General features: G+C 44.6%; 1 protein-coding gene across 1 annotated transcript in view; it reads right to left on the minus strand.

Annotated features, from left to right (window-relative positions):
* The window catches only part of SCIN (scinderin), a 139,822-nt gene that overhangs the window by 73,322 nt on the left and 40,342 nt on the right, over positions 1-26,158 (minus strand). The window contains exon 4 of the mRNA XM_044293273.1: positions 11,091-11,240. Coding sequence (XP_044149208.1) covers positions 11,091-11,240 — 150 coding nt within the window. The remainder of the gene's footprint in view (positions 1-11,090; positions 11,241-26,158) is intronic.

Consider the following 26,158-nt stretch of genomic DNA (forward strand, 5'->3'; position numbering starts at 1 on the left):
TTATTGCCCTAGATCACCAGGGATGCTCAAATTAACCATGTCCACTACCCAAAACCACCAAGGATGCTAGTATTAATGCTACCTCTACTTAAGACCACCAAACATTCGCAAATCTACATGTGCACTACCCTAGATTACTGCCGGGGATACTAAGATTATAGGCTCATGCACACAACGTATGTATTGTGCGGATCCGCAAAAATACGGATGACGTCTGTGTGCATTCCGCATTTTGCGGAACAGAACAGCCGGCCCCTAATCGAACAGCCCCATCCTTGTCAGTAAAGCTGACAATAATAGGACATGTCCTATTTGTTTGCGGAACGGACATGTGGACATACCGACACAGAATGCACACAGAGTCATTTCCGTTTTCCTATTGAAGTGAATGGTTGCGCATATGGACCGCCCAAAAAAAAGGAAATAAAATATGTTCATGTGTATGAGCACATGGGATGCTCAATTTAAGCCGTCAATTACCAGAAACCACCAAAAATGCCTGTATTAATGCCTCATCTAACCAAGACCACCTGACATTCTCAAATATACCCCTTCACTACCGTAAACCACTATCATTGACCCCTTCATTGCCATGGAACACCAGAGGTGCTGGTATTAATAGTTTCAATACCCTACAGTCTAGGTTCTCCGCCTGTGGTACATATACCCCGGGGAGCACATGTCAGGTCTCTTGGCGGTATTTGTAACGTGCTCTTGCTCAGCTTTAATAGTCTAGGATCATAGCCTTTGGGGTTCTTTAATATGTGTTTGAGTAGGTATTACTTAGCTTCTGAATATTGAAAATTAGTGCCCTAGGGCATCAGGGATTAACCCTTTCTCTACCTTAGGGCTCATGCACAATGTATTTTTTTTTTCCGTGTCCGCTCCATTTTTTTTTGCGACTCGTATGTGGAACCATTCACTTTAATGGGTCTGCAAAAAAAAAAGGAAATGACTCCTCGAGCATTCCGTTTTGCATGGCCCTTCCGCAAAAGAGATAGAACATGTCCTATTCTTGTCTGTTTTGCAGACAAGGATAAGCATCGTTACAATGGATCCGCAAAGAAAAAACAGATGCAACATGGATTTCATGCGGACGTCATCTGTATTTTTTGTGGATCCGTGTTTAGCAGACCGCAAAATACATACGGTCGTGTGCATGAGTCTAAGTGATGCTAGTATTAATGCCTTCAATACCAGAGATTACCAAACCCATAACCATTAACTTTCTTACCGCCATATATTACCTAGGATGAAATCATTAACCTCTATGCCACCCTAGACCACCGGGGGTATTATTATTAAGGCCTCCTGCACACGAACGTATTCGTCCTGTTCCGTGCATTGGGGACTGCAACCTCCGTGCGGCCGCCGGGACGGATCCAGACCCATTCAACTTGAGTAGGTCGGCATCAGTCCGTTACGCAAAAAGATAGAGCAAGTTCTATCTTTTTGCGGAACGGAAGTACAGAACGGAACCCCACAGAAGCACTCCGTAGTGCTTCTGTAGTGTTCCGTGCTTTGGTTCTGCATCTCCGGATTTGCGGACCCATTCAAGTCAATGGGTCCGTAACGCGGAGTGCGCACAGAACGGTGCCCGTGTATTGCGGATTCCCATATGCGGTCCGCAATACGGCAACGGTGCACTTACGGTCATGTGCAGGAGGCCTAACTCTTATGATATCTTGAGTATTAGTGCCACAACTTTCCGCAGGTTGCATGTGGTATTGCAGTTCAAGTTAATTGATGTGAACAGGGATCACCCCCTCCCCCTCATCTATCTAGTGAACAGCCCCCCAAACTTTAGCTTCTGTCATAGCCCCCCTTTAATTGGGCCACGTATGAGCCCTGGGTCCTGTCTGGTCGCTCCGCAGTTACCTTTGCCGCTGGGCAGGGCTGGAAATTTCCTAATTATATCTACATAAACACGTATGTTGTCTCCAAAAACAAGAGACTCTTATTCCGTAATTCCGGAAGCCAAGCCAAAGCGATTGTGTGTGCTGGGGAGCAACTGAGCAACTAGAGGATTTTGCAGTGTTAGGGTCCATTTACACGTCCGTGGAATGGGTCCGCATCCGTTCCGCAATATCCAGAACGGGTGCAGACCCATTTATTCTCAATGGGGCAGGAATGGATGCGAAGAGCACACAGTGTGCTCTCCGCATCCGCATTTCTGGAGCGCGGCCCCGATCTTCCAGTCCGCAGCTCCGGAAAAAAATAGAACATGTCCTATTCTTGTCCGCAATTGTGGACAAGAATAGGCAGTTCTATAGGGGTGGCGGCCGGGTGTATTGAGGATCCGCAACACACCATGGATAAGTGTATGGACCCTAAGGTTTATGTTTTGTTTTTTGCGTTCCGTATACGGTCCGTTTGCGGAACCATTCATTTTAATGGGTCCATAAACAAACCAGAATGTACTCTGTATGCGTTCCGTATTTCCGTTTTTCCGTTCCGTTGAAAGATAGAACATGTCCTATTATTGTCTGCATAACGGACAAGGATATTACTGTTCTATTAGAGGCCAGCTGTTCCGTTCTGCAAAATACGGATTGCACACGGACGTCATCCCTATTTTTTGCGGATCTGTTTTTGCGGACCGTAAAATACTGAAAAAGCCATACGGTCGTGTGTAAGAGGCCTAAATGTTCTCCTTCCATGTAGAGAGAACTTCATTCAGCACGTCCTTATGTTTTGCACCCGAGCACATACTCATGTCCTAAGGCCTCATGCACACGGCCGTTGTTGTGTTCCGTTCCGCAAAATGGGGTTCCGTTGCTCCGTGATCCGTTTCCGTGTGTCTTCCTTTATTTTTGGAGGATCACCAGACATGAAGGAAAGTAAAAAAAAAAGTCTAAGTCAAGTTTGCCATGCAAATGATAGGAAAAAAACGGACGCGGATGACAATCTTGTGTGCCGCCGCGTTTTTTCACAGACCCATTGACTTGAATGGGTCCGCAAACCGTTTTCAGTGAAAAAAATAGGACAGGTTATATTTTTTTGACGGACAGGAACCACGGATCACGGACGCGGATGACAAACAGTGCATTAGACGAGTTTTCAACGGACCCATTGAAAGTCAATGGGTCCTCAGAAAATCACGAAAAACGGAACAACGGACACGGAATGAAACAACAGTCGTGTGCATGAGGCCTAAGGGACAGATGAATCTACGATCCCCTGCTCTGGAGCAACTGCAATCTCCTACATGGTGACAGTCGTGTAGAATCCAGTGTGACCGCTCTTACAGTAGAGACCTCCATAGTGTGACCGCTCTTACAGTAGAGACCTCCACAGTGTGACCGCTCTTACAGTAGAGACCTCCACAGTGTGACCGCTCTTACAGTAGAGACCTCCACAGTGTGACCGCTCTTTCAGTAGAGACCTCCATAGTGTGACTGCTCTTACAGTAGAGACCTCCATAGTGTGACCGCTCTTACAGTAGAGACCTCCACAGTGTGACTGCTCTTACAGTAGAGACCTCCACAGTGTGACCGCTCTTACAGTAGACACCTCCATAGTGTGACCGCTCTTACAGTAGAGACCTCCACAGTGTGACTGCTCTTACAGTAGAGACCTCCACAGTGTGACCGCTCTTACAGTAGAGACCTCCATAGTGTGACCGCTCTTACAGTAGAGACCTCCACAGTGTGACCGCTCTTACAGTAGAGACCTCCACAGTGTGACTGCTCTTACAGTAGACACCTCCATAGTGTGACCGCTCTTACAGTAGAGACCTCCACAGTGTGACCGCTCTTACAGTAGACACCTCCATAGTGTGACCGCTCTTACAGTAGAGACCTCCACAGTGTGACCGCTCTTACAGTAGACACCTCCACAGTGTGACCGCTCTTACAGTAGACACCTCCACAGTGTGACCGCTCTTACAGTAGAGACCTCCACAGTGTGACTGCTCTTACAGTAGAGACCTCCATAGTGTGACCGCTCTTACAGTAGAGACCTCCACAGTGTGACCGCTCTTACAGTAGAGACCTCCACAGTGTGACTGCTCTTACAGTAGAGACCTCCATAGTGTGACCGCTCTTACAGTAGAGACCTCCACAGTGTGACCGCTCTTACAGTAGAGACCTCCACAGTGTGACTGCTCTTACAGTAGACACCTCCACAGTGTGACCGCTCTTACAGTAGAGACCTCCACAGTGTGACTGCTCTTACAGTAGAGACCTCCACAGTGTGACCGCTCTTACAGTAGAGACCTCCACAGTGTGACCGCTCTTACAGTAGAGACCTCCATATTGTGACCGCTCTTACAGTAGAGACCTCCACAGTGTGACCGCTCTTACAGTAGACACCTCCACAGTGTGACCGCTCTTACAGTAGACACCTCCACAGTGTGACCGCTCTTACAGTAGAGACCTCCACAGTGTGACTGCTCTTACAGTAGAGACCTCCATAGTGTGACCGCTCTTACAGTAGAGACCTCCACAGTGTGACCGCTCTTACAGTAGAGACCTCCATAGTGTGACTGCTCTTACAGTAGACACCTCCATAGTGTGACTGCTCTTACAGTAGAGACCTCCACAGTGTGACCGCTCTTACAGTAGACACCTCCACAGTGTGACCGCTCTTACAGTAGACACCTCCACAGTGTGACCGCTCTTACAGTAGAGACCTCCATAGTGTGACTGCTCTTACAGTAGAGAACTCCATAGTGTGACCGCTCTTACAGTAGAGACCTCCACAGTGTGACCGCTCTTACAGTAGAGACCTCCATAGAGTGACTGCTCTTACAGTAGAGACCTCCATAGAGTGACCGCTCTTACAGTAGAGACCTCCACAGTGTGACCGCTCTTACAGTAGAGACCTCCATAGTGTGACCGTTCTTACAGTAGAGACCTCCACAGTGTGACCGCTCTTACAGTAGAGACCTCCATAGTGTGACCGCTCTTACAGTAGAGAGCTCCACAGTGTGACCGCTCTTACAGTAGAGACCTCCACAGTGTGACCGCTCTTACAGTAGAGACCTCCATAGTGTGACCGCTCTTACAGTAGAGACCTCCACAGTGTGACCGCTCTTACAGTAGAGACCTCCATAGTGTCACCGCTCTTACAGTAGAGAGCTCCACAGTGTGACCGCTCTTACAGTAGAGACCTCCACAGTGTGACCGTTCTTACAGTAGAGACCTCCACAGTGTGACCGCTCTTACAGTAGAGACTCCATAGTGTGACCGCTCTTACAGTAGAGACCTCCATAGAGTGACTGCTCTTACAGTAGAGACCTCCATAGTGTGACTGCTCTTACAGTAGAGACCTCCATAGTGTGACCGCTCTTACAGTAGAGACCTCCATAGAGTGACTGCTCTTACAGTAGAGACCTCCACAGTGTGACCGCTCTTACAGTAGAGACCTCCATAGAGTGACTGCTCTTACAGTAGAGACCTCCACAGTGTGACTGCTCTTACAGTAGAGACCTCCACAGTGTGACTGCTCTTACAGTAGAGACCTCCACAGTGTGACCGCTCTTACAGTAGAGACCTCCACAGTGTGACTGCTCTTACAGTAGAGACCTCCACAGTGTGACTGCTCTTACAGTAGAGACCTCCACAGTGTGACTGCTCTTACAGTAGAGACCTCCATAGAGTGACTGCTCTTACAGTAGAGACCTCCACAGTGTGACCGCTCTTACAGTAGAGACCTCCACAGTGTGACCGCTCTTACAGTAGAGACCTCCACAGTGTGACTGCTCTTACAGTAGAGACCTCCACAGTGTGACTGCTCTTACAGTAGAGACCTCCACAGTGTGACTGCTCTTACAGTAGAGACCTCCATAGAGTGACTGCTCTTACAGTAGAGACCTCCACAGTGTGACCGCTCTTACAGTAGACACCTCCACAGTGTGACCGCTCTTACAGTAGAGACCTCCACAGTGTGACCGCTCTTACAGTAGAGACCTCCATAGTGTGACCGCTCTTACAGCAGAGACCTCCACAGTGTGACCGCTCTTACAGTAGAGACCTCCATAGTGTGACCGCTCTTACAGTAGAGACCTCCACAGTGTGACCGCTCTTACAGTAGAGACCTCCATAGTGTGACCGCTCTTACAGTAGAGACCTCCATAGTGTGACTGCTCTTACAGTAGAGACCTCCATAGTACAGAACCGAACTCCATGGTATCGGGCTGAGACTTATAGATGCCACATTCATGATGAAGGGAGCGGAGACGTCTTGTATCTTCCGCTCTTTACTACCACATGCGACGCGTGTGACTTTTCTACAGAAAATGTGACAGGAAGAATTCTCGGCTTGTGCGCAGCGACCACATCCTCCTGTCACTGAAGTATTCCACGGACTCACACGATTATATGTTTTTCGCCTTGGTTGCAGACATATTAAGGGCTACTTTAAAGTGACAGCGCGCTCTTAAGTAACATTACTTCCTGTGTAAATATAAAGAACTTTTCTGTGTGTTGTGCTGTCCATATGCTGTGTAGTATATAACTTACTGATAGCATAATGCGGTTCTGAGAAAATACCACCATATACTGTCCAAATGATAGTACCATAAAGCACACAAATATCATACAATCTCCAAATAATACTTCTATACAGTGCCCAAATATTACTGCCATGCTGCACTCAAACAGTACTGCCATGGAGCATGAAAATAATATTGTATCAAATAAAGATCATACAGTGTCCAAATAATATTATACAGAACCGCAATAATGCTCCTATACAGTGCCCAAATTATACTGCTATACATTACCCAAAATGTCATGTAGCATAAAAGTGATATGAGACTAAATAAAGGTTATACAGACTTAATACACATCATACAGCTTCCAAATAATGTTATACAAATTTAATAATGCTGAAATACAGTACCCAGATGCCAAACAGGGCCCACATACATCCGCTATGCAGTTTCTAAATGTTACTTGTATTACCCAGAAAATTCCATCCAAGACAGCCCAAATAATACTGCCATAATGATACAAAACATACAGCATACAGTGTGTTGAGTAAAATAATAATATAGCACCAAAGTAATATGGCCATATAGTACCAGAATAATACAACCATATGCATTATGAATGACTACCACTACACAGAGCCTAAATAATGCCGTCATATAGTTTCCAAATAACGGTAACATCCAGTGCACAAATCCACAGCCAACTTATCTGGTTTAGGCCTCATTCACACAATCGTACGGGCACCGTGCCCATGTTGCAGACCACGCGGTCCGGTCCCATTGACTTGAATGTGTCCATGATCTGCAACGTACGGCAAAAGATAGGACATGTCCCATCTTTTGTGGTGCAGAGGCACGAATTTGAAGCCCTCGGAAAATCTCAGATCAGGTCATTCGAGTCCGTGCCTCCGCACGGCAAAGGATAGGAGAAGTCCTATCTTTTGCGGTACGTTGCGAATCGCTGACCCATTCAAGTCAATAGGCACAGAGTTCACATGGCCGGTGCCCCTGTTTTGCGGACCCACTGTTTGCTTTCTGCAACACGGGCACGTCAGCCATGCGGTCGTCTGAATGGTTTTCTAGATCCAAGAAGTTCCCATATGGCCAGGAGGGTGATAGACCACTGTGGGGTCCTACACAGGTAAGATGGAGGTATAGTCTGGAGGAGACTCTGGGGCACGTCTTAGGTTCCAGGTGGGGCAAACAAGCCATTTTACCATTTTGATATAGTGTTAGGGCAGGTCTATCTGCCCACCATCCTACCCTCCTTTCATTGCACCCTGCTCTGTGTCCTGTACTGTGCCCATCACCTGGCATATATCTGCCAACTGTTCATTTATGGCCTCATGAAGCTTGCCAAGATGACAGAGAAAAGTCTTTGTTTTGCACGAAAGTGATACAATGTTGATCTTAGGTTCCTGGATGGTTACATAACGACGATTGTGATCTGGAATTCCTGAAATCGGCAGGCAGTATACCAGATGTAACACCTGGCCCCGGGCGCTCCTCTTATCTGTCCGGGTAAGTGAGGACCTGGATTGGAGCCACTTCAAATATATCAGGAAACCGGATAAAAATAAATTCCCTAAAATGATGGTTTTATCAGTGAGATTGAGGTATTTCCACCGTATGTTGGCTGACCTCCATCTTAGGCTGCGTTGACATCAGCAGTATTAACTGTGCTGTGCCGGATACGGTAAACTAGTTGAGTGTATCCGGCACAGCCGGATCCCTATTCATTGTCATGGGATCCGCCCACTTTCTGGCATACTGTATATGCCGGCTTTTGGCTGGACAAAAAATGGTGCGTATAGTATTTTTTGTCTATCCGAAAGTGAATTCCAGCAGTCTGTTCCTCTGCCAGAACACATTGCCGGAGTTAAAGGAGCAGACGGCCTCTTGCACACGAAGTGTGCGCCCCGTGGTCGTGCTGCGGGCCGCAAAATGTGGGGCGCAATGCACGAGCACAGTCCGCGGGGCAGCCGCAGCGGATCGCAGATCCATTCACTTTAATGGGTCCGCAATCCGGCCGTTCCGCAAAAAGATAGGACATGTTCCGTGTTTCTGTTCCGCACCATTCCGCTTCTCTGGATTTGCAGACCCATTGAAGTGAATGGGTCCGCGTATTGCGGATCCGCAAATGCGGTCCGCAATACGGCAACGGGGAGCACACGTTCGTGTGCAAGAGGCCTTACTGAGCAGCGGTTTGTGTCTTTTCCATTGGACATAATTTATTTTTGAAAGGAGACAAATTCCTGCGTGCACAGATGGTACGTACACAAACCGATGTCTGACGGGACGGACACAAACCGATGTCTGACGGGACGGACACAAACCCATGTCTGACGGGACGGACACAAACCCATGTCTGACGGGACGGACACAAACCCATGTCTGACGGAACGGACACAAACCCATGTCTGACGGAAAGGACACAAAACCATGTCTGACGGGACGGACACAAACCGATGTCTGACAGAACGGACTCAAACCCATGTCTGACGGGACGGACAAAAAACCATGTCTGACGGGACGGACACAAACCCATGTCTGACGGGACGGACACAAACCTATGTCTGACGGAAAGGACACAAACCCATGTCTGACGGGACGGACAAAAAACCATGTCTGACGAAATGGACACAAACCATGTCTGACAGAACGGACTCAAACCCATGTCTGACGGGACGGACAAAAAACCATGTCTGACGGGACGGACACAAACCCATGTCTGACGGGACGGACACAAACCTATGTCTGACGGAAAGGACACAAACCCATGTCTGACGGGACGGACACAAACCAATGTCTGACGGAACGGACTCAAACCGATGTCTGACGGGACGGACACAAACCGATGTCTGACGGGACGGACACAAACCCATGTCTGACGGGACGGACACAAACCCATGTCTGACGGAAAGGACACAAACCCATGTCTGACGGGACGGACACAAACCCATGTCTGACGGGACGGACACAAACCCATGTCTGACGGGACGGACACAAACCAATGTCTGACGGGACAGACACAAACCCATGTCTGACGGGACGGACACAAACCGATGTCTGACGGGACGGACACAAACTCAATGTCTGACGGGACGGACACAAACCGATGTCTGACGGGACGGACACAAACCGATGTCTGACGGGACGGACACAAACCCATGTCTGACGGAACGGACTCAAACCGATGTCTGACGGGACGGACACAAACCGATGTCTAACGGGACGGACACAAACCAATGTCTGACAGAAAGGACACAAACCGATGTCTGACGGGACGGACACAAACCCATGTCTGACGGAACGGACTGAAACCGATGTCTGACGGGACGGACACAAACCGATGTCTAACGGGACGGACACAAACCGATGTCTGATGGAAAGGACACAAACCGATGTCTGAGGGGACGGACACAAACCGACTAAACAATAACCCTTCCTCAATTAAAGCAAGCTGAGCAGGGTGATCATCTGACCCAGAGATCAAGTGTTAGCCTACGTTCATATCTCTGGTGAACATTTCTGTTAGGCAGTTCAGGAAGATCAGCACCGGATCCCTATTCAGGGCCGGTGCAAGGATTTTTGCCAACACAAGCGAAGCTACATTTTGGCGTCGCCCCCCATGTCACATCACCCTCCCCCATGTCACATCACCCTCCCCCATGTCACATTTCTCCCCCTCAATGTCACATTTCTCCCCCTCTTTTTTACATCACCCCCTTCATGTCACATCACATCACCCACTTTGTGTCACATTTCTCCCCCTCCATCGTGATTTATTTAAAGAGGACCTTCCATGGGTCCAAGCCGTATGCTAATTACTACTAACTTCACACGGGGAGGAGACATCAGCTTCTCTTCCTGGGCGTTCCTTCTCCCTGGTTGTAGCGCTGTCCAATCGCAGCCCAGAGTGTCACAGCCAGGGAGAAGGTGAGTTTTTTTTCCTCCCTGGCTGTGAGGCTCTGTGCTGCGATTGGACAGCGCTACAGCCAGGGAGAAGGAACGCCCAGGAAGAGAAGTTGATGTCTCCTCACCATTGTGAAGTTAGTAAGAATTAGCATACGGCGCGGGAGACAGTAACAGGAGGCGAACAGAGCGGCGCCCAGGGATAATAGTAAGTGCAGTGAGATCCCTGGGCGCCGCGCTACATATACAGATAGTTATCTTACAATGTTTGGACCCATGAAAGGTCCTCTTTAAAAAAAAAAAACGTTAAATTTTTCCGCTTTCCTGCATAAATGCCGGGTGGACAAATACCACTGCATGCAGCGGTTGTTTATGCAGGATCAGGCTGCTGGATCATCTCACACAGCCTAAGGTGACTGCACATTATCTGTCCCAAACAATGTTAGTAAACAGGAGAAGATTGGGCAACAAGTAAATCCCTGCTGCTTGTAACAAGATAGTGCCGCCATACATAGTGCAGCCTTCAGAGAGTGCACCATACGCAGTTCAGACTAAGGATAGTGCCGCCATACATAGTGCAGCCTTCAGAGAGTGCACCATACGCAGTTCAGACTAAGGATAGTGCCGCCACACATACAGCAGCAACAGGCAAGTCCTCTGAGAGCAGCATCTAACACGATCGCTCCACTTGTTGAAATTAGACATTTCTATTGTCAGTAGTACAATACTGATATGATACCTTAGTTAGTTCATTCGGTTCGCTCCCTTCTTCCACGACCACCAGCTGCGCCCGTCCCTTCCTCTCGTTATCGCGTATCCCGTTCGCTACTTGCATAGCCTTAAAGCGCTCGTACTTGTTGCATGTTGATCCGCACCATTGATAAATCACCTGCAAGAAAAGGAAGCTGTATGAATACACAATGTCGTGCTGCAGGCCGCCCTATTTCACCATGTTCAGTGTCGGAGATGAGTTTGTCATTCGGCGCAATTCATAGAGAAATAATGGTGCGTTTTCTGAGGGCCAGTGAATTTACTACATTATTTTAAAGATCAGATCACACATATCTTTTGTTTGTATTCCGTAACCATTGAGACTAGTGATGAGCGAAGTATTTACAAAATTCGATTCGACTGCTTCGCCAAATTTTGCTAAGAAAAGTTGCTTCGTGACGAACTACTTTGTCACGAAGTGCATTTCTTTGTAAGTACTGGGTGCAATGAAAGGGAGCGCCGCCCCCGTCATTGTACCCCTCAGATGCCGCGTTCATACATGATCGCGGCATCCGATATTAATAACAGAGGTTACAATTTAAAAAAATAATAATAATAAAACCTGATCCATTTGCTCGTGATGGGCTGGTCGCCGCCATCTTGCTTGAAGGTCTGGCGTGAAATCTCCCGCAGCCCCAGATGACGTCATCACGCCGGCCTGCGTGGTGATGTCATAACGTCACCGTGCACTGGATTTTGTGCGAGATCTTCAAGCGAGATGGCAGCAGCCGGCCTTTTGTGAGCAAATGGATCAGATAAGTATGATTTTTTTTATTTTTTTTAATACTATTTCAGGTTAAATTGATTCGCTACCACAAAGCACGAGGAAATTTGTCTTCGTGGCAAATCTAATTTATCCTGAAATTCGGATTGAGGTCCACTTTGTGGACTTCAATTCGCTCATCACTAATTAAGACACATAGATCTACATTGGAGCTGTAGGAGAATTTTTCAGTCAAGACTATTTGTAAAATTGTTTCCTTTTTTTGGTTTTAGATACATTGTGGCAATAAAGTAATTCTGACGTGGACATACTCTTCAATTGTCAAGTTTGGCTCTGCTACATGTACATTTTTTTGGTAGACGTTGGATTTTCTTAAATTTTACTGACTGTAAGAATAAGGGATGCTTCATCGTCTACGATTGGCTATATTTATATATGGATGAATGGTTGAACCATAGTTATTGCTTGACAACCTTAGCAGAAGTTACTATCTGTATGACTCAGATGCTGCTTCCCTAATCCTATGTCAGAATGGGACCACACTTAGGCTAGTGCTTTTTCCTATAGTGTACAAGCACGTCCACCGCTGCTGGATTACAGGGTGGTCATAACTATAGAAACGAGCAGTATATAAAGTGATGGAAAACTAAATCCAGCGAGCAAAGAAAGCAATATGGATAATAACAAAACATTAAGTAAGTGCCTTGTATTAACCTCCTCTACATAAAAAAAAGCCATTTACTGACGCGAGACAACCCCGTTAAGCGAAGGATTTACTTTGGGTTAAATTTGGTTCTATAGAATGCATAGGCCAAACGGGAAATGCAAAATTCCCTATCATATTCGACATTAAAGGAGTTATACGCGAAATGATGATAATCTATCCTTAGGGTAGGTCATCATTATCATATCAGTGGGGGTCCAAATCCCAGCACCCCCACCAATCAGCTGTTTCAGGGAGCAGCTGCACTCATCGGAGCTGTGGCGAGCGATGCAGACTCCTGGCAGCTTTCCAAGGACCACGCTGTGCATTTATAGTGGCTGTGCTTGGTATTGAAGACCAGAGCTGCAACTAGGCCAGGTGACCGATGTACAGTAATGTCATTGGCCTAGGAAGGGCCTGCGGTGCTCAAGGTATCAGGTGATTGGCGGGGGCAGAAGGAGTCTAGCTCCTAAGATTTTCAAAACTTCCAGAAAAAGCAACTGTACTGAGTACCAACCTCTGAGAGAGAACATAACGGACATTTACGGGAGGTTGAGGACCATGAAGACACAGTACGGGTAATAGAAAAGGTAACCCGAGCTTATGGCCTTGGAGTTGGCTGCCAATGTAGCAGGTGAATGGCAGGAGCAGAAGGAATCTAGTTCCTGAGATTTACAAAGATTCAGCTACACCAAATTGTTTTCAGACAAAAAAATAATATTTTGTAAAGAAATTGTATGAAAATTCTCTAGCAGATGACTGTTTAGATAATCAGATACATAACGTATGTTATCCGAGATTCATATCATAACTTCCCTAATGCAACCACGACAGAGGTTATAAAGGTCCATGGGGGTTGGGGACAGGGGTATTAATATTCAACAAAATGTAAAAAAAAATGCTAATTAATTTTTGAGATGTCTGTAGGAGAAAATCAAATAAACAGAAATGAGCTAACAAGCAAAAATTAGTTTGCAATTCTAATAAAAATGTCTCATCTATGTACAGAAAACACTGAAGTATTTACAGTAATCAGGTGGACACGCCACGTCAACCAGACATAATGTGTGTGTACTGCAAATAAATACCGCCAGATGATGAGCTGCCCTGAAAACAAGTCATATATAACACACAATAACCATTTATCTTCATAACTGATTTTCTGTAGTGGATGAAGTAAATTGTATATACACAAAGTAAAGAATATTCTCATGTACAGGTTGTTTTTTACTGTACACAGGAGCAGTATTATAGTAGTTATATTCTTGTACATAGGAGCAGTATTATAGTAGTTATATTCTTGTACATAGGAGCAGTATTATAGTAGTTATATTCTTGTACATAGGAGCAGTATTATAGTAGTTATATTCTTGTACATAGGAGCAGTATTATAGTAGTTATATTCTTGTACATAGGAGCAGTATTATAGTAGTTATATTCTTGTACATAGGAGCAGTATTATAGTAGTTATATTCTTGTACATAGGAGCAGTATTATAGTAGTTATATTCTTGTACATAGGAGCAGTATTATAGTAGTTATATTCTTGTACATAGGAGCAGTATTATAGGAGTTATATTCTTGTACATAGGAGCAGTATTATAGTAGTTATATTCTTATACATAGGAGCAGTATTATAGTAGTTATATTCTTGTACATAGTAGCAGTATTATAGTAGTTATATTCTTATACATAGGAGCAGTATTATAGTAGTTATATTCTTGTACATAGGAGCAGTATTATAGTAGTTATATTCTTGTACATAGGAGCAGTATTATAGTAGTTATATTCTTGTACATAGGAGCAGTATTATAGTAGTTATATTCTTATACATAGGAGCAGTATTATAGTAGTTATATTCTTGTACATAGGAGCAGTATTATAGTAGTTATATTCTTGTACATAGGAGCAGTATTATAGTAGTTATATTCTTGTACATAGGAGCAGTATTATAGTAGTTATATTCTTGTACATAGGAGCAGTATTATAGTAGTTATATTCTTGTACATAGGAGCAGTATTATAGTAGTTATATTCTTGTACATAGGGGCAGTATTATAGTAGTTATATTCTTGTACATAGGAAGCAGTATTATAGTAGTTATATTCTTGCACATAGGAGCAGTATTATAGTAGTTATATTCTTGTATATAGGAGCAGTATTATAGTAGTTATATTCTTGTACATAGGAGCAGTATTATAGTAGTTATATTCTTCTACATAGGAGCAGTATTATAGTAGTTATATTCTTGTACATAGGAGCAGTATTATAGTAGTTATATTCTTGTACATAGGAGCAGTATTATAGTAGTTATATTCTTGTACATAGGAGCAGTATTATAGGAGTTATATTCTTGTACATAGGAGCAGTATTATAGTAGTTATATTCTTATACATAGGAGCAGTATTATAGCAGTTATATTCTTAACCATATTTCTTTTTATTGTGGTAAGAAAACAAGGCTTCATGCCCACACATGACGGCAGAATCATAACATTAAAAGTCACAAAAGTTATCCATCATACAAGTCATATGTAAACATTTCCAGCGATTATCATCTGCATCAGAAATAAACATTTAAAGAAAAGAAAAGAGAAAAAAGGGAAAAAAGGGAAAAAAGGGGGGGGGGGGACACAAGGATAGGAAGGTGAAGAGAACCAGGGAAGGGGAGGATTCCTGCTCTATCATGTGAAATTCCTGTGTGATTTCCACGGGGACCATAGTTTCAGGAAGCAGTGGCGTGAGTTTGTTTCCCAATGCGCCAATTCTTCAAAGCGGTAGATTTGATCTACCTTATCCGTCCACATATTGAGATCTGGAGGAGAATCAGTTTTCCACAAAAAGGGGACCAGTACATCTAGCTGCTGTAATCAGCATTGTAGGGAGGTTATTCTTGGCGGGGGTGAGCGTATCATTCGGGCACCACAGTAAGATAAGTTTGGCGTCCAGGACGACTCTGGTTTTGCAAACACTATTAATCACTGATTCTATCAATTTCCAGAACGGTTGGATCTTATGGCATAGCCACCAGATGTGTGATAATGAGCCAATTTCTATGCCACACCTCCAGCACATTTCAGAAACCTCAGGGTTGAGTTTGTGTAAGAATTCAGGAGTCTTATACCATCTACTTAGTAGCTTAAATGAATTCTCCTGAACTCTCACACAACGACTAAAACCATGAGAGTGAGCCAGAACAAAGGCCCTCTCCGGATCCGTCAGGGTCACCGAAAGCTCTCGTTCCCATGAAGTCACATAAGCCAACTCCGGAGGTAAGGAGGAAAGCAATTCCTTGTACATCAGGGACAGTGGTCTAGAGGGAAGTTTAGGAGCTAAGACCTTCTTCTCGAGCCAAGAAGGGGAGCTGTTGCCAACGAGGGGTCTAACGCAGGACTTGATATCCCTTTTAAAATCTGCCAAATGGAAAAAGGAAGCTGTCTTAATTTCGGGACGGTCCATTATTAAATCCCATTGTAAACTGCCATCTGGAAGAAGGACATCCCGCAGGGATAAGTCAGCGAGCCTAGACCAAATCCCAGAGGGGTTTAGCACAGAAGGGTGAATATAGCTCTGCAGCAATTTGAGAGGCATATACGGATTGGGGAAGGTAAACTGCTTGGTTTGGACCATTTTAGACCATTCTACTAGCATACCTTTCCACACCGGGGAGGAGGCGTAGTGGTTGGCTGAGAAGGGCCTAACACCCCATAGAGTAAGCTGATCTTGGTTGGTGAGTAGTACAGATTCGAGACGTGAGCAAAGGGAGCTAGATTTGCGGGTACAAGGCAACTACACATCTACATAACTGAACAGCTGTGTAGTATGACTTTACATCAGGCATCCCAAAGCCTCCAAACTTCCTATCCCTTGTAAGGACAGAGTAGGCTATACGTGGTGACCTGCCATTCCAGAGAAAGCGCGTGAACACTCGGCGGACCTCTGAAAAGTATGAGTTCGGCAACCATATAGGAATGGCTTGCAGCAAGTAAAGGAATTTGGGGAGGATGAAAGTTTTCAGATAATTCTTTCTCCCTATCCATGAAACAAAAGGGAGTTTCAGATTCTGTAACTGGGTGCGAATCCCTTGCAGGAGTGGGGCATAGTTAAGGGATGCTAGATCCTGAATGTTGGCCGAAATATGTGTTCCCAAGAACGTAATGTCTCTGGAGGCCCAGGTAAATGGGGTGGTGTGTTTAAGAGTATTGACTACAGATTGGGGACAAGAGATGTTTAGTACCATAGACTTCCCATAATTTATTTTAAAATTGGATACAAACCCAAAATCCTCAAAGGTATTCAACAATTTGGGCAAGGCTTCTGCAGGGTTGGAGGCCATAACCAGTAGGTCATCCGCAAATGCTGCAGTAACATGGGTTTGTGAGCCCACCTGAAGGCCCTTAATAACAGGGTCTGATCTGATTTTACACAGAAGGGTTTCCATCACCAGCACAAAAAGCGCTGGGGAAAGGGGGCACCCCTGTCTTGTCCCGTTGGTGATGCGAAATGGTGGGGATAATGCTCCATTGACTTTGACCCTGGCAGAGGGGGCCGAATATAGGGTGTTAACAGCATTAATAAACTGGTCCGGGAGGCCAAACTTCGCCAGGGTCCGCGACATAAAGAGCCAGCTGACCCTGTCGAAGGCCTTCTCTGCATCTGTGCTTACCAGGACCAAAGGTTTAGAGGATCTCCTTGGCCCAGTTCACAAGATGTAAAAGCCGCACTGTATTTTCCGACCCCTGTCTGCCACGGACAAAGCCCACTTGTTCCTCATGTATAATGTCAGGGAGAATATCTTGAAGCCTGGAAGCCAGAATCTTCGCCCACCACTTCACATCATTATTAAGCAACGATATTGGCCTATAATTACTGCAGCAAGTTGGATCCTTGTTTTCCTTATGGAGAACAGTAATGTGCGCCATTAAGGAATGAGGAGCAAGAGCACCCCCTGTCAGAAGATAGTTGCACAAATTCCTGAAACGTGGGATTAAAACATCTTGAAAAGATTTGTAATATACAATGGAAAATCCATCAGGGCCAGGACTTTTACCTGACGGAATAGACATAAGTACCTTGCGGACCTCTGAATCAGAAATGGGCTTAGTCAGGAGAGACGCTTTAGATGAGGGTATGGAGGGAAGGTCTAGAGAGTGCAAAAATTTGTCGGTAGCCTCAGATAAGTCACCAGGTGTAGTCCCATCAGGGGGTGGTAAATTATATAAGGCCTCATAAAAGGCGCTAAATGCCTTGGCAACTTCTGGAGTGGATTTATGTATTTTGCCTTTAGGGTCTTTAATAGAGGAAACAAAGGAGTCAGAAAGCTGCTTCTTGGCAATTGCCGACATCAGTCTGTTTCCTCTATCCCCATGTGCATAAGCCCTGAAACGGGAACGTAGGACCAGCTTTGCAGAAGTAACATTCAGTAAATTCTTTAATTTTGTTCTGGCTTCAGTTAGCTCCGCTAGGGTGCTTATAGCTCGCGACTCCTTATGAGAGGATTCTAGACGGGCTATGGTCGCCAATAAGTCATCTAGGACTTGTGTCCTTTGTTTTTTCACAAAAGCGCCTAAAGCAATAAGTTCCCCCCTCAGGACTACCTTATGGGATTCCCATAGTATGGAAGGGGACGGGGGTGAAGTCTGGGGTGTCATTAAGCGCGAAAAATTCAGATATAGAGGCTTTGAGTTTACCGGCGTGACTTGGATCTGAGATCAGGGTGTCATTGAGACGCCATAAGCGCTCCTTTCTCTGTGGTCCGGACAGGGAGAAGCTAACAATAACAGGGGCATGATCAGATAATGTTATATTACCTATCCGGGCTCCAGAGACATTACGTATATGCGAACTAGACAGGAAAATATAATCCAATCTGTGGAAAGAAAGTTTAGCATGTGAGTAAAATGTATAATCTCGGCCACTGGGGTTCAGGGCCCGCCATACATCCAATACTTTAAGTTTCCTTAAAGAGATTTTCAGCCTTTTCAAGAGCCTGTAAGATACAGAGGGTCTACCCGCCGAGGTGTCCACCGCAGGCTCCAGGGCGACGTTGAAGTCACCCCCCAAAACCAGTAACCCCTCCGAGAAGGAGGACAGTACAGCAAAGGTCTGAACGAGCCATGGTATTTGGCCTTTATTGGGAGCGTACACGTTGGCAAAGGTTACTGGGGACTCGCCCAATAAACCCCGTACAAAAATGTACCTGCCCTCGGAGTCTGCTGAGATAGCCGTGTGTTTGAAGGGGAGACATTTATGCACAGCTATACTAACCCCCCTACTGGCAGAATCATGAGTGCTGTGAAACCACTGGACAAATTTCTTAGGGGGAAGACCAGGAACTTTACCCGTTCTGAAGTGGGTCTCTTGCAAAAAAGCCACAGAGACCTTATCTTTCAGAAGGAGAGATAGTATTTGAGACCTTTTACATGGCTCGTTCAGCCCATGTGCATTTAGTGAAGCGACCACTATAGAGGACATTACTGCATACATTCAGATGAATAAAGGCATAATACGACCATGGAAATACTGAAAGGTAGACAGATGATATGAGCAGGAGGGGGGAAGGAGGGTGGAAGAAACAGAAAAGAACAAAAAATTAATAAGAGAACATTAAACATGTCAAGTTGACAAGTGACTATCTCAGACAAAGCCCCCGTCCGAGAAGGGGTTGGTACTTTACTTATCACCAGCCAAGACAGGATTGGACTGGTTCGGGGGCAAGAAAAGTACCTATGGTCTAAACAAAAGAGACCAAAAACAAAAAATGCGTCCAGCATCTTAATCTATCCGGACATTACCCTGCAATGAGGAACAGAATACGTCTATCTAGAGGAAGCGTCCAGTAACAGCAATAAAGCGGCCCAGACCCACATATATAACTTATGAGAGCATTAAGCCCAAACATGAGATAGGCCTCAAAAATTAAACATTAAAACATAGAAAACGTCTAAAATGTGGAAAATGTAGAAAACGTAGAAAGGACAAGTCCGCCTTGAATAACCCATATACATGGAGGCGAGCGACAGTCATCTCCTTTCCTGGGGCGGTAAAACAATAGCATGAAATGCGTACAAACACCTCTGATCAGGTAGGAGCTCTGTCCATCCTGCTGCGGCCCGAACGATCCGATTTGCCCGCAGACGCTGTTTGCCAGGCGGTCACACGAGGTGGTGCGGGAAGGGCGCCATCTTGGTCTGCCGGTAACCATGAGGGGATTTCCATCGGAGGAACGTCCAGGGATCGCCAGACAGATTCCAGGTCAGCAGGAGAGCGCACGGTAAGTTGCTTACCATTCCTGGATATCGCCAGCCCAAAAGGGTATAGCCAGCGGAATGGGGTCGAGGTTTTCCTTAGTATGTCCAGGAGAGGCCTGAATAGACGCCGCTTGGCCAAAGTGGATGGTGCAATGTCCTGGAACATCTGGATCGGGGTATTTTCGTGCTCCAGTACCTCCGCTTCTCTTTGACTTTTAAGGATGGCGGCGGTATCTACATAACTCAACAAGCCACATATCACATCACGTGGCGGGTCTTGCGGTTTAGGCCTGGGGCGCAGCGCCCTATGTATGCGTTCCACCACGATTCCCGCCGCTCTGTCAGGACCAAGCAGTTTGGAGAACAATTCCCGTGCCACTGTCGGTAAGGCCTCCGCTGCAAATGACTCAGGTAGGCCGCGGATGCGGACATTGCGCCGGCGGCTACGGTTTTCTTGATCTTCCAACTTTAGGAAGGCATCGTTTATTAAGGCCTTATGAGACGCCAGTACCTCCGACACTTCACCTTCGTAGGTCATAATGGCTTCCTGAGTAGCTTCTAGCGCTACCACTCTCTGTCCCAAATGCTTCATGTCGTCCTTAATATCAGACAGATCTTGTTTCAGGGGCGAGAGGGCTGATTCAAGGACCCGTCGCAGGGTCCGCTCTGAGAGAGGTGGATCTCTAGGCCTTCTAACCGAGGTATCGGAGCCGCTGCCTGCATCTGATAATTCTCCTGCATCGGAGTCATGTGCAACAGACGCCGCCATGTCAGGGCCTTTCTGCGCTGTGAACCTCGGCGTTTTCCTAAGAAACTTCTCCATCTCAGGCTGTCTGGAGCGCTGTGGGGTAGACTCTGAGCTTCCTCTGTTCTTTTCCTTGCCAGGTTTCCCCATAATCAAGCAAATTATAGGCTTATATAGGGCAAATGAGCCGGAATGCTGGAGGAGCTCAAGCTCGTGCGGCCATTCAGCAGCGTGGCTCGGCTCCGCCCCCTATAGTAGTTATATTCTTGTACATAGGAGCAGTATTATAGTAGTTATATTCTTGTACATAGGAGCAGTATTATAGTAGTTATATTCTTATACATAGGAGCAGTATTATAGTAGTTATATTCTTGTACATAGGAGCAGTATTATAGTAGTTATATTCTTGTACATAGGAGCAGTATTATAGTAGTTATATTCTTGTACATAGGAGCAGTATTATAGTAGTAATATTACTGTACATAGGAGGCAGTATTATAGTAGTTATATTCATGTACATAGGAGCAGTATTATAGCAGTTATATTCTTGTACATAGGAGCAGTATTATAGTAGTTATATTCTTGTACATAGGAGCAGTATTATAGTAGTTATATTCTTGTACATAGGAGCAGTATTATAGTAGTTATATTCTTGTAAATAGGAGCGGTATTATAGTAGTTATATTCTTGTACATAGGAGCAGTATTATAGTAGTTATATTCTTGTACATAGGAGGCAGTATTATAGTAGTTATATTCTTGTACATAGGAACAGTATTATAGTAGTTATATTCTTGTACATAAGAGCAGTATTATAGTAGTTATATTCTTGTACATAGGAGCAGTATTATAGCAGTTATATTCTTGTACATAGGAGCAGTATTATAGTAGTTATATTCTTATACATAGGAGCAGTATTATAGTAGTTATATTCTTATACATAGGAGCAGTATTATAGTAGTTATATTCTTATACATAGGAGCAGTATTATAGTAGTTATATTCTTATACATAGGAGCAGTATTATATTAGCTATATTCTTGTATATAGGAGCAGTATTATAGTAGTTATATTCTTGTACATAGGAGCAGTATTATAGTAATTATATTCTTGTACATAGGAGCAGTATTATAGTAGTTATATTCTTATACATAGGAGCAGTATTATAGTAGCTATATTCTTGTATATAGGAGCAGTATTATAGTAGCTATATTCTTGTACATAGGAGGCAGTATTATAGTAGTTATATTCTTGTACATAGATGCAGTATTATTGTAATAATATTCCTGTACATAGGAGCAGTATTATAGTAGTTATATTCTTGTACATAGGAGCAGTATTATAGTAGTTATATTCTTGTACATAGGAGCAGTATTATAGTAGTTATATTCTTGTACATAGGAGGCAGTATTCTGATGTTATATGCTTTTTGTTTTCTGAATTAGATACCTTGTTTATTTTACAAAACAGTTGTGTTTAAATGAATTGGTCATTTATTTACATGTGTATATTGTGTGGTGACTGCACATATAGAATTATTTGCAGGCTTTGATGTCAGCTGACCTCAGGAATGTTTCTTGCTTTTGGTAAAAAATTGTTTTACTACATAAATATACCCACTACTCGCAAAAGGTTAGGGATATTTGGATTGTGGGTGAAATTTCAGGATGAACCTAAAATGCACTGTAACTATTACAGGTGAACTTAATATGACCTTCTCTGAACTTTTGAATGCACATGTCCAACTGTTCAATGTTTCAATACTTTTTACACAACTTGCTGTTCTCTAACGACAAAATTCATAACAGGTGTTTGAACTATGAATCACCCAATACATTTCCTGGTTCAGCTATAATTGGTATTTAACCCCTACCCCATGGAGATAGCATGTATTTAAATGTGCAGGCAGCGCTGGGATTAAAGCTCCTGCTCCTGCAATCTAGCAGCAGAATGTCGGGTCCCAGCTGTGAGTCACGTGACCACCGGGGGTGTCTGGAGCAGGGGCAAGAGCAGAGCTGCAAGGTCTAAGAAAACCCTGATCAGCTCTACCTGTGTTGTTTTCCCCTATAACTGGGGCTCCTGTGATATCCCCCAGTTACAGTGGAAACAGTGGGAAAAAAAAGTAAAAAGTAAAAAAAGTCAGTGTCCTCCAGAGGTTTAGTAATAACCCCCTGTGGGACATATTATGTACCAAAAATAAATTAAAATATAAGTAAAAAATAATAAAAAAAAAAAAAATACAAATAAAAATTCAATCGCTAACAGAAACTGTGGCTATAATTGCCCCGTTCACTTAAACCTATACATGTTATATATGAAAAAGATCGGCACAAAATAGGCATTGCAATAATTTATTTTTGTGTCAGTTTTTATTTGATTTAAGAAATACAAATCTATAATTAAAAAAATAAAAAAAAATACTTATTAATAATATTTAGCGGTTTTCCTCCAAATTAAACCTAAAAAAAAGTAAAAAATAAAAATTTGCAAAAATTATTTTGGTAGTCAATCAAATAAAAAAGCTAGAATCACTAATCCACCACATGCACAAAATTACAAAAAGTTGCCTGGACATTAAGGCCTTTTTTGGGCCCGGTCATGAAAGGGTTAAACAGTCCTCATCATCATGCTGTTCACATTTTGACATCATGAGACCAAGATGACACCTAACAATTGATCAGCAGTACCTTGTCATTGCGAGGCTTCAAGTATGATGTTCTCAGACAGAAGTGGCCACTGAGCTTAGAAGGTCACAGAGTGTCATCAGCAGGTTGTATCAGAGATACAGAGACTGAAAGAGTTACAGAAAGGCAGAGAAGTGGACATCCTTTGGCCACATCCTATGAATGCCACACCAAACTTTTTACATCAGCATGGTCGGCGTTCTAGACGGCCTGCAAGGGTATCTGATCACACCATCAGGCACAGGCATCATCGTCTTGCATGGGCCGGGGAACATCTACGCTGGAAAAGGGACCAGTGGGCCTCTGTGCTGTTCACTGATGAAAGTCGATTCACGCTGAGCAAAAATAATGGCTGCCAACGATGTTCGAGACGTCACGGAGAGCGCTATGCACTGTTGTCACCAGATGAGCCTTTGGTGGTAGTACTAGTGATGTTACAGTGTGGGCAGTTGTATCTAGTCAATACAGAACTGCCCTACACTGTGTGAATGGTCCAGTGACAAGCCCATACTACTTGAAGAACATCATTAATCCAGTCATTGTGCCTCTGCATGAACAACACAGGCCTAATTTCATTTTCATGGAGGACAATGCGCCATCTCATCGAGGTCTCATCATTAGGGAATGGCTGCTGGAGACTGGGGGACCTCAAATGGAGTGTCCTGCGCTTTCTCCAGACCTGAATCCCATTGAAAACCTATGGGATCAGCTGAGTCATTGTGTAGAGGCTCGTAACTCTGTGCCCCAGAACCTCAATGAACTGAAGGCTGCCCTTCAAGAAGAGTGGGATGCCATGTCTCAGCAGACAATAAGTCCACTTATGAACAGCTGGAGACGTTGTTGTCAAGCTGTAATTGATGCTCAAGGCCACATGACAAGTTATGGAGACACTAACATTTTTGTGGCGGTATACCCAGCACTGGTGTTGGCTTTTGTTTCAATAAATTGTTTGAGATGAGGAAATCACCATCGCTGCTTCTACTTACATGACCTACTTTCATGATATAATATCACTGTAGCGGGAACTTTTTAAGTTTTTCATAAATTTCACCCGAAAGCCAAATATCCCTAACTTTTTGTGAGTAGTGTATATTATTTCTCATTGAGGAACTTTATGATGTTTCTCAGTCGGTGGCTTTCCTGTTTGTTCCTCTTTATGAAAAACTAGTTAAGTTATAATGAAAGTTAAGTTTGTAGTGGATTTTCCTGAGAACATGCCAGGGTCTGACATTTTTTTTTTACAAGCAATCATAATTATTATGTTTATTAAAGGGCTTGTCTAAGAATTAACCCATGTCACTTAATGATATAAAATGAAAAATATATATATATATTTTGAATACAGAGGAACAAAACAGGTTGGTTTTGAGAGCTCCACGCATATAAGCAGGCATATAACGCAAGTTTGCGCGTTGTGTGTTTGATTTAAATGTGTGTTTGTATAAATGTGTGACTTCAGATTCAGGGACTGCAGTAAATCAGTTTCTTATCACTGCATTATATTGTATTTTTAGCTTTCGTTGTGTAATCCCCACTTAGTATGTGTTCCATTATTGACAGCGCAGTCCAGTGCACATCTCGTCTAATGTATGCAGTCCTGGAACAGCCGTTCGAGGGTGTATATCATTATTCAAAATGGGAGCAAATTACCCGTTTGGAATCACAAATTGAGTATCTAAATGGGCGAGTTTCAACACTAAGAGGCGTTAACAATTTGGAAAAGAGTTTGCTGCTCACCGAGCATGCACTCTTTGGGGTAGATGAGGGGGAGGGTGACAGAGAGGAGGCTGAGGAAAGTGAGGTAGCTAGCTGGGTAACAGTTAGAAAGCGGGGTAGAGGGAAGAGTGCCAGGGAGGCTAGCCCTGATCTGACACACCCCATCAAGTTTGCACAGTTGGCAGACAAGGGGGATGTCAGTCCGGGGACGGCACTGCTGCAGCCGGACACTTCCTCTGCCAGTCAGGGGAATGCCAGCACCGGTAAGCAGGGGACCAGGAGAGCAGGGCAGGCCAGACGGGTGCTGGTAGTGGGAGACTCAATTATTAGGGGAACAGATAGGGAAATCTGTCACAAAGACCGTGATCGCCGAACGGTGTCTTGTCTTCCTGGCGCTCGAGTTCGACACATCGCGGATCGGGTTGACAGATTACTGGGAGAGGCTGGAGAAGATCCAGGGGTCATGGTCCATATCGGAACCAATGACAAAGTTAGAGGTAGGTGGAGAGTCCTTAAAAATGATTTTAGGGATTTAGGTCAAAAGCTTAGGGCAAGGACCTCAAAGGTAGTATTTTCCAAAATACTGCCGGTACCACGAGCCACACAAGAGAGGCAGCGGGAGATTAGGGAGATTAACAAGTGGCTCAAGAACTGGTGCAGGAAGGAGGGGGTTGGGTTCCTGGAGAACTGGGTCGACTTCTCTATTGGCTACAGGCTCTATCGTAGGGACGGGCTGCACCTCAATGGGGAAGGGGCAGCTGTGCTGGGGAGAAAGATGGCTAGAAGGTTGGAGGAGGGTTTAAACTAGGGACTGGGGGGAGGGGGAATTACATTATAGGAGGGGAAGATAGTGCAGATAGAGACCGGGGGCGAGGTAGTGAGACTGGGGGAGGAATGGAAGGAGGGACTAGAACAGTTCAGAAGGAAAGGTGTAGGGTAAAAAGTATACATAAACCTCTCAGATGTATGTATACTAATGCCAGAAGCCTGACTAATAAACCGGGGAGCTGGAATTAGTGATGTGTGAGGAGGACTATGACAGTGGGAATAACTGAGACATGGCTGGATGATAGCTATGACAGTGGGAATAACTGAGACACGGCTGGATGATAGCTATGACAGCGGGATAACTGAGACACGGCTGGATGATAGCTATGACAGTGGGAATAACGGAGACACGGCTGGATGATAGCTATGACAGTGGGAATAACTGAGACAC

Source organism: Bufo gargarizans, chromosome 5 (assembly GCF_014858855.1).
Source record: "Bufo gargarizans isolate SCDJY-AF-19 chromosome 5, ASM1485885v1, whole genome shotgun sequence".
In the NCBI taxonomy this organism is placed as follows: domain Eukaryota; kingdom Metazoa; phylum Chordata; class Amphibia; order Anura; family Bufonidae; genus Bufo; species Bufo gargarizans.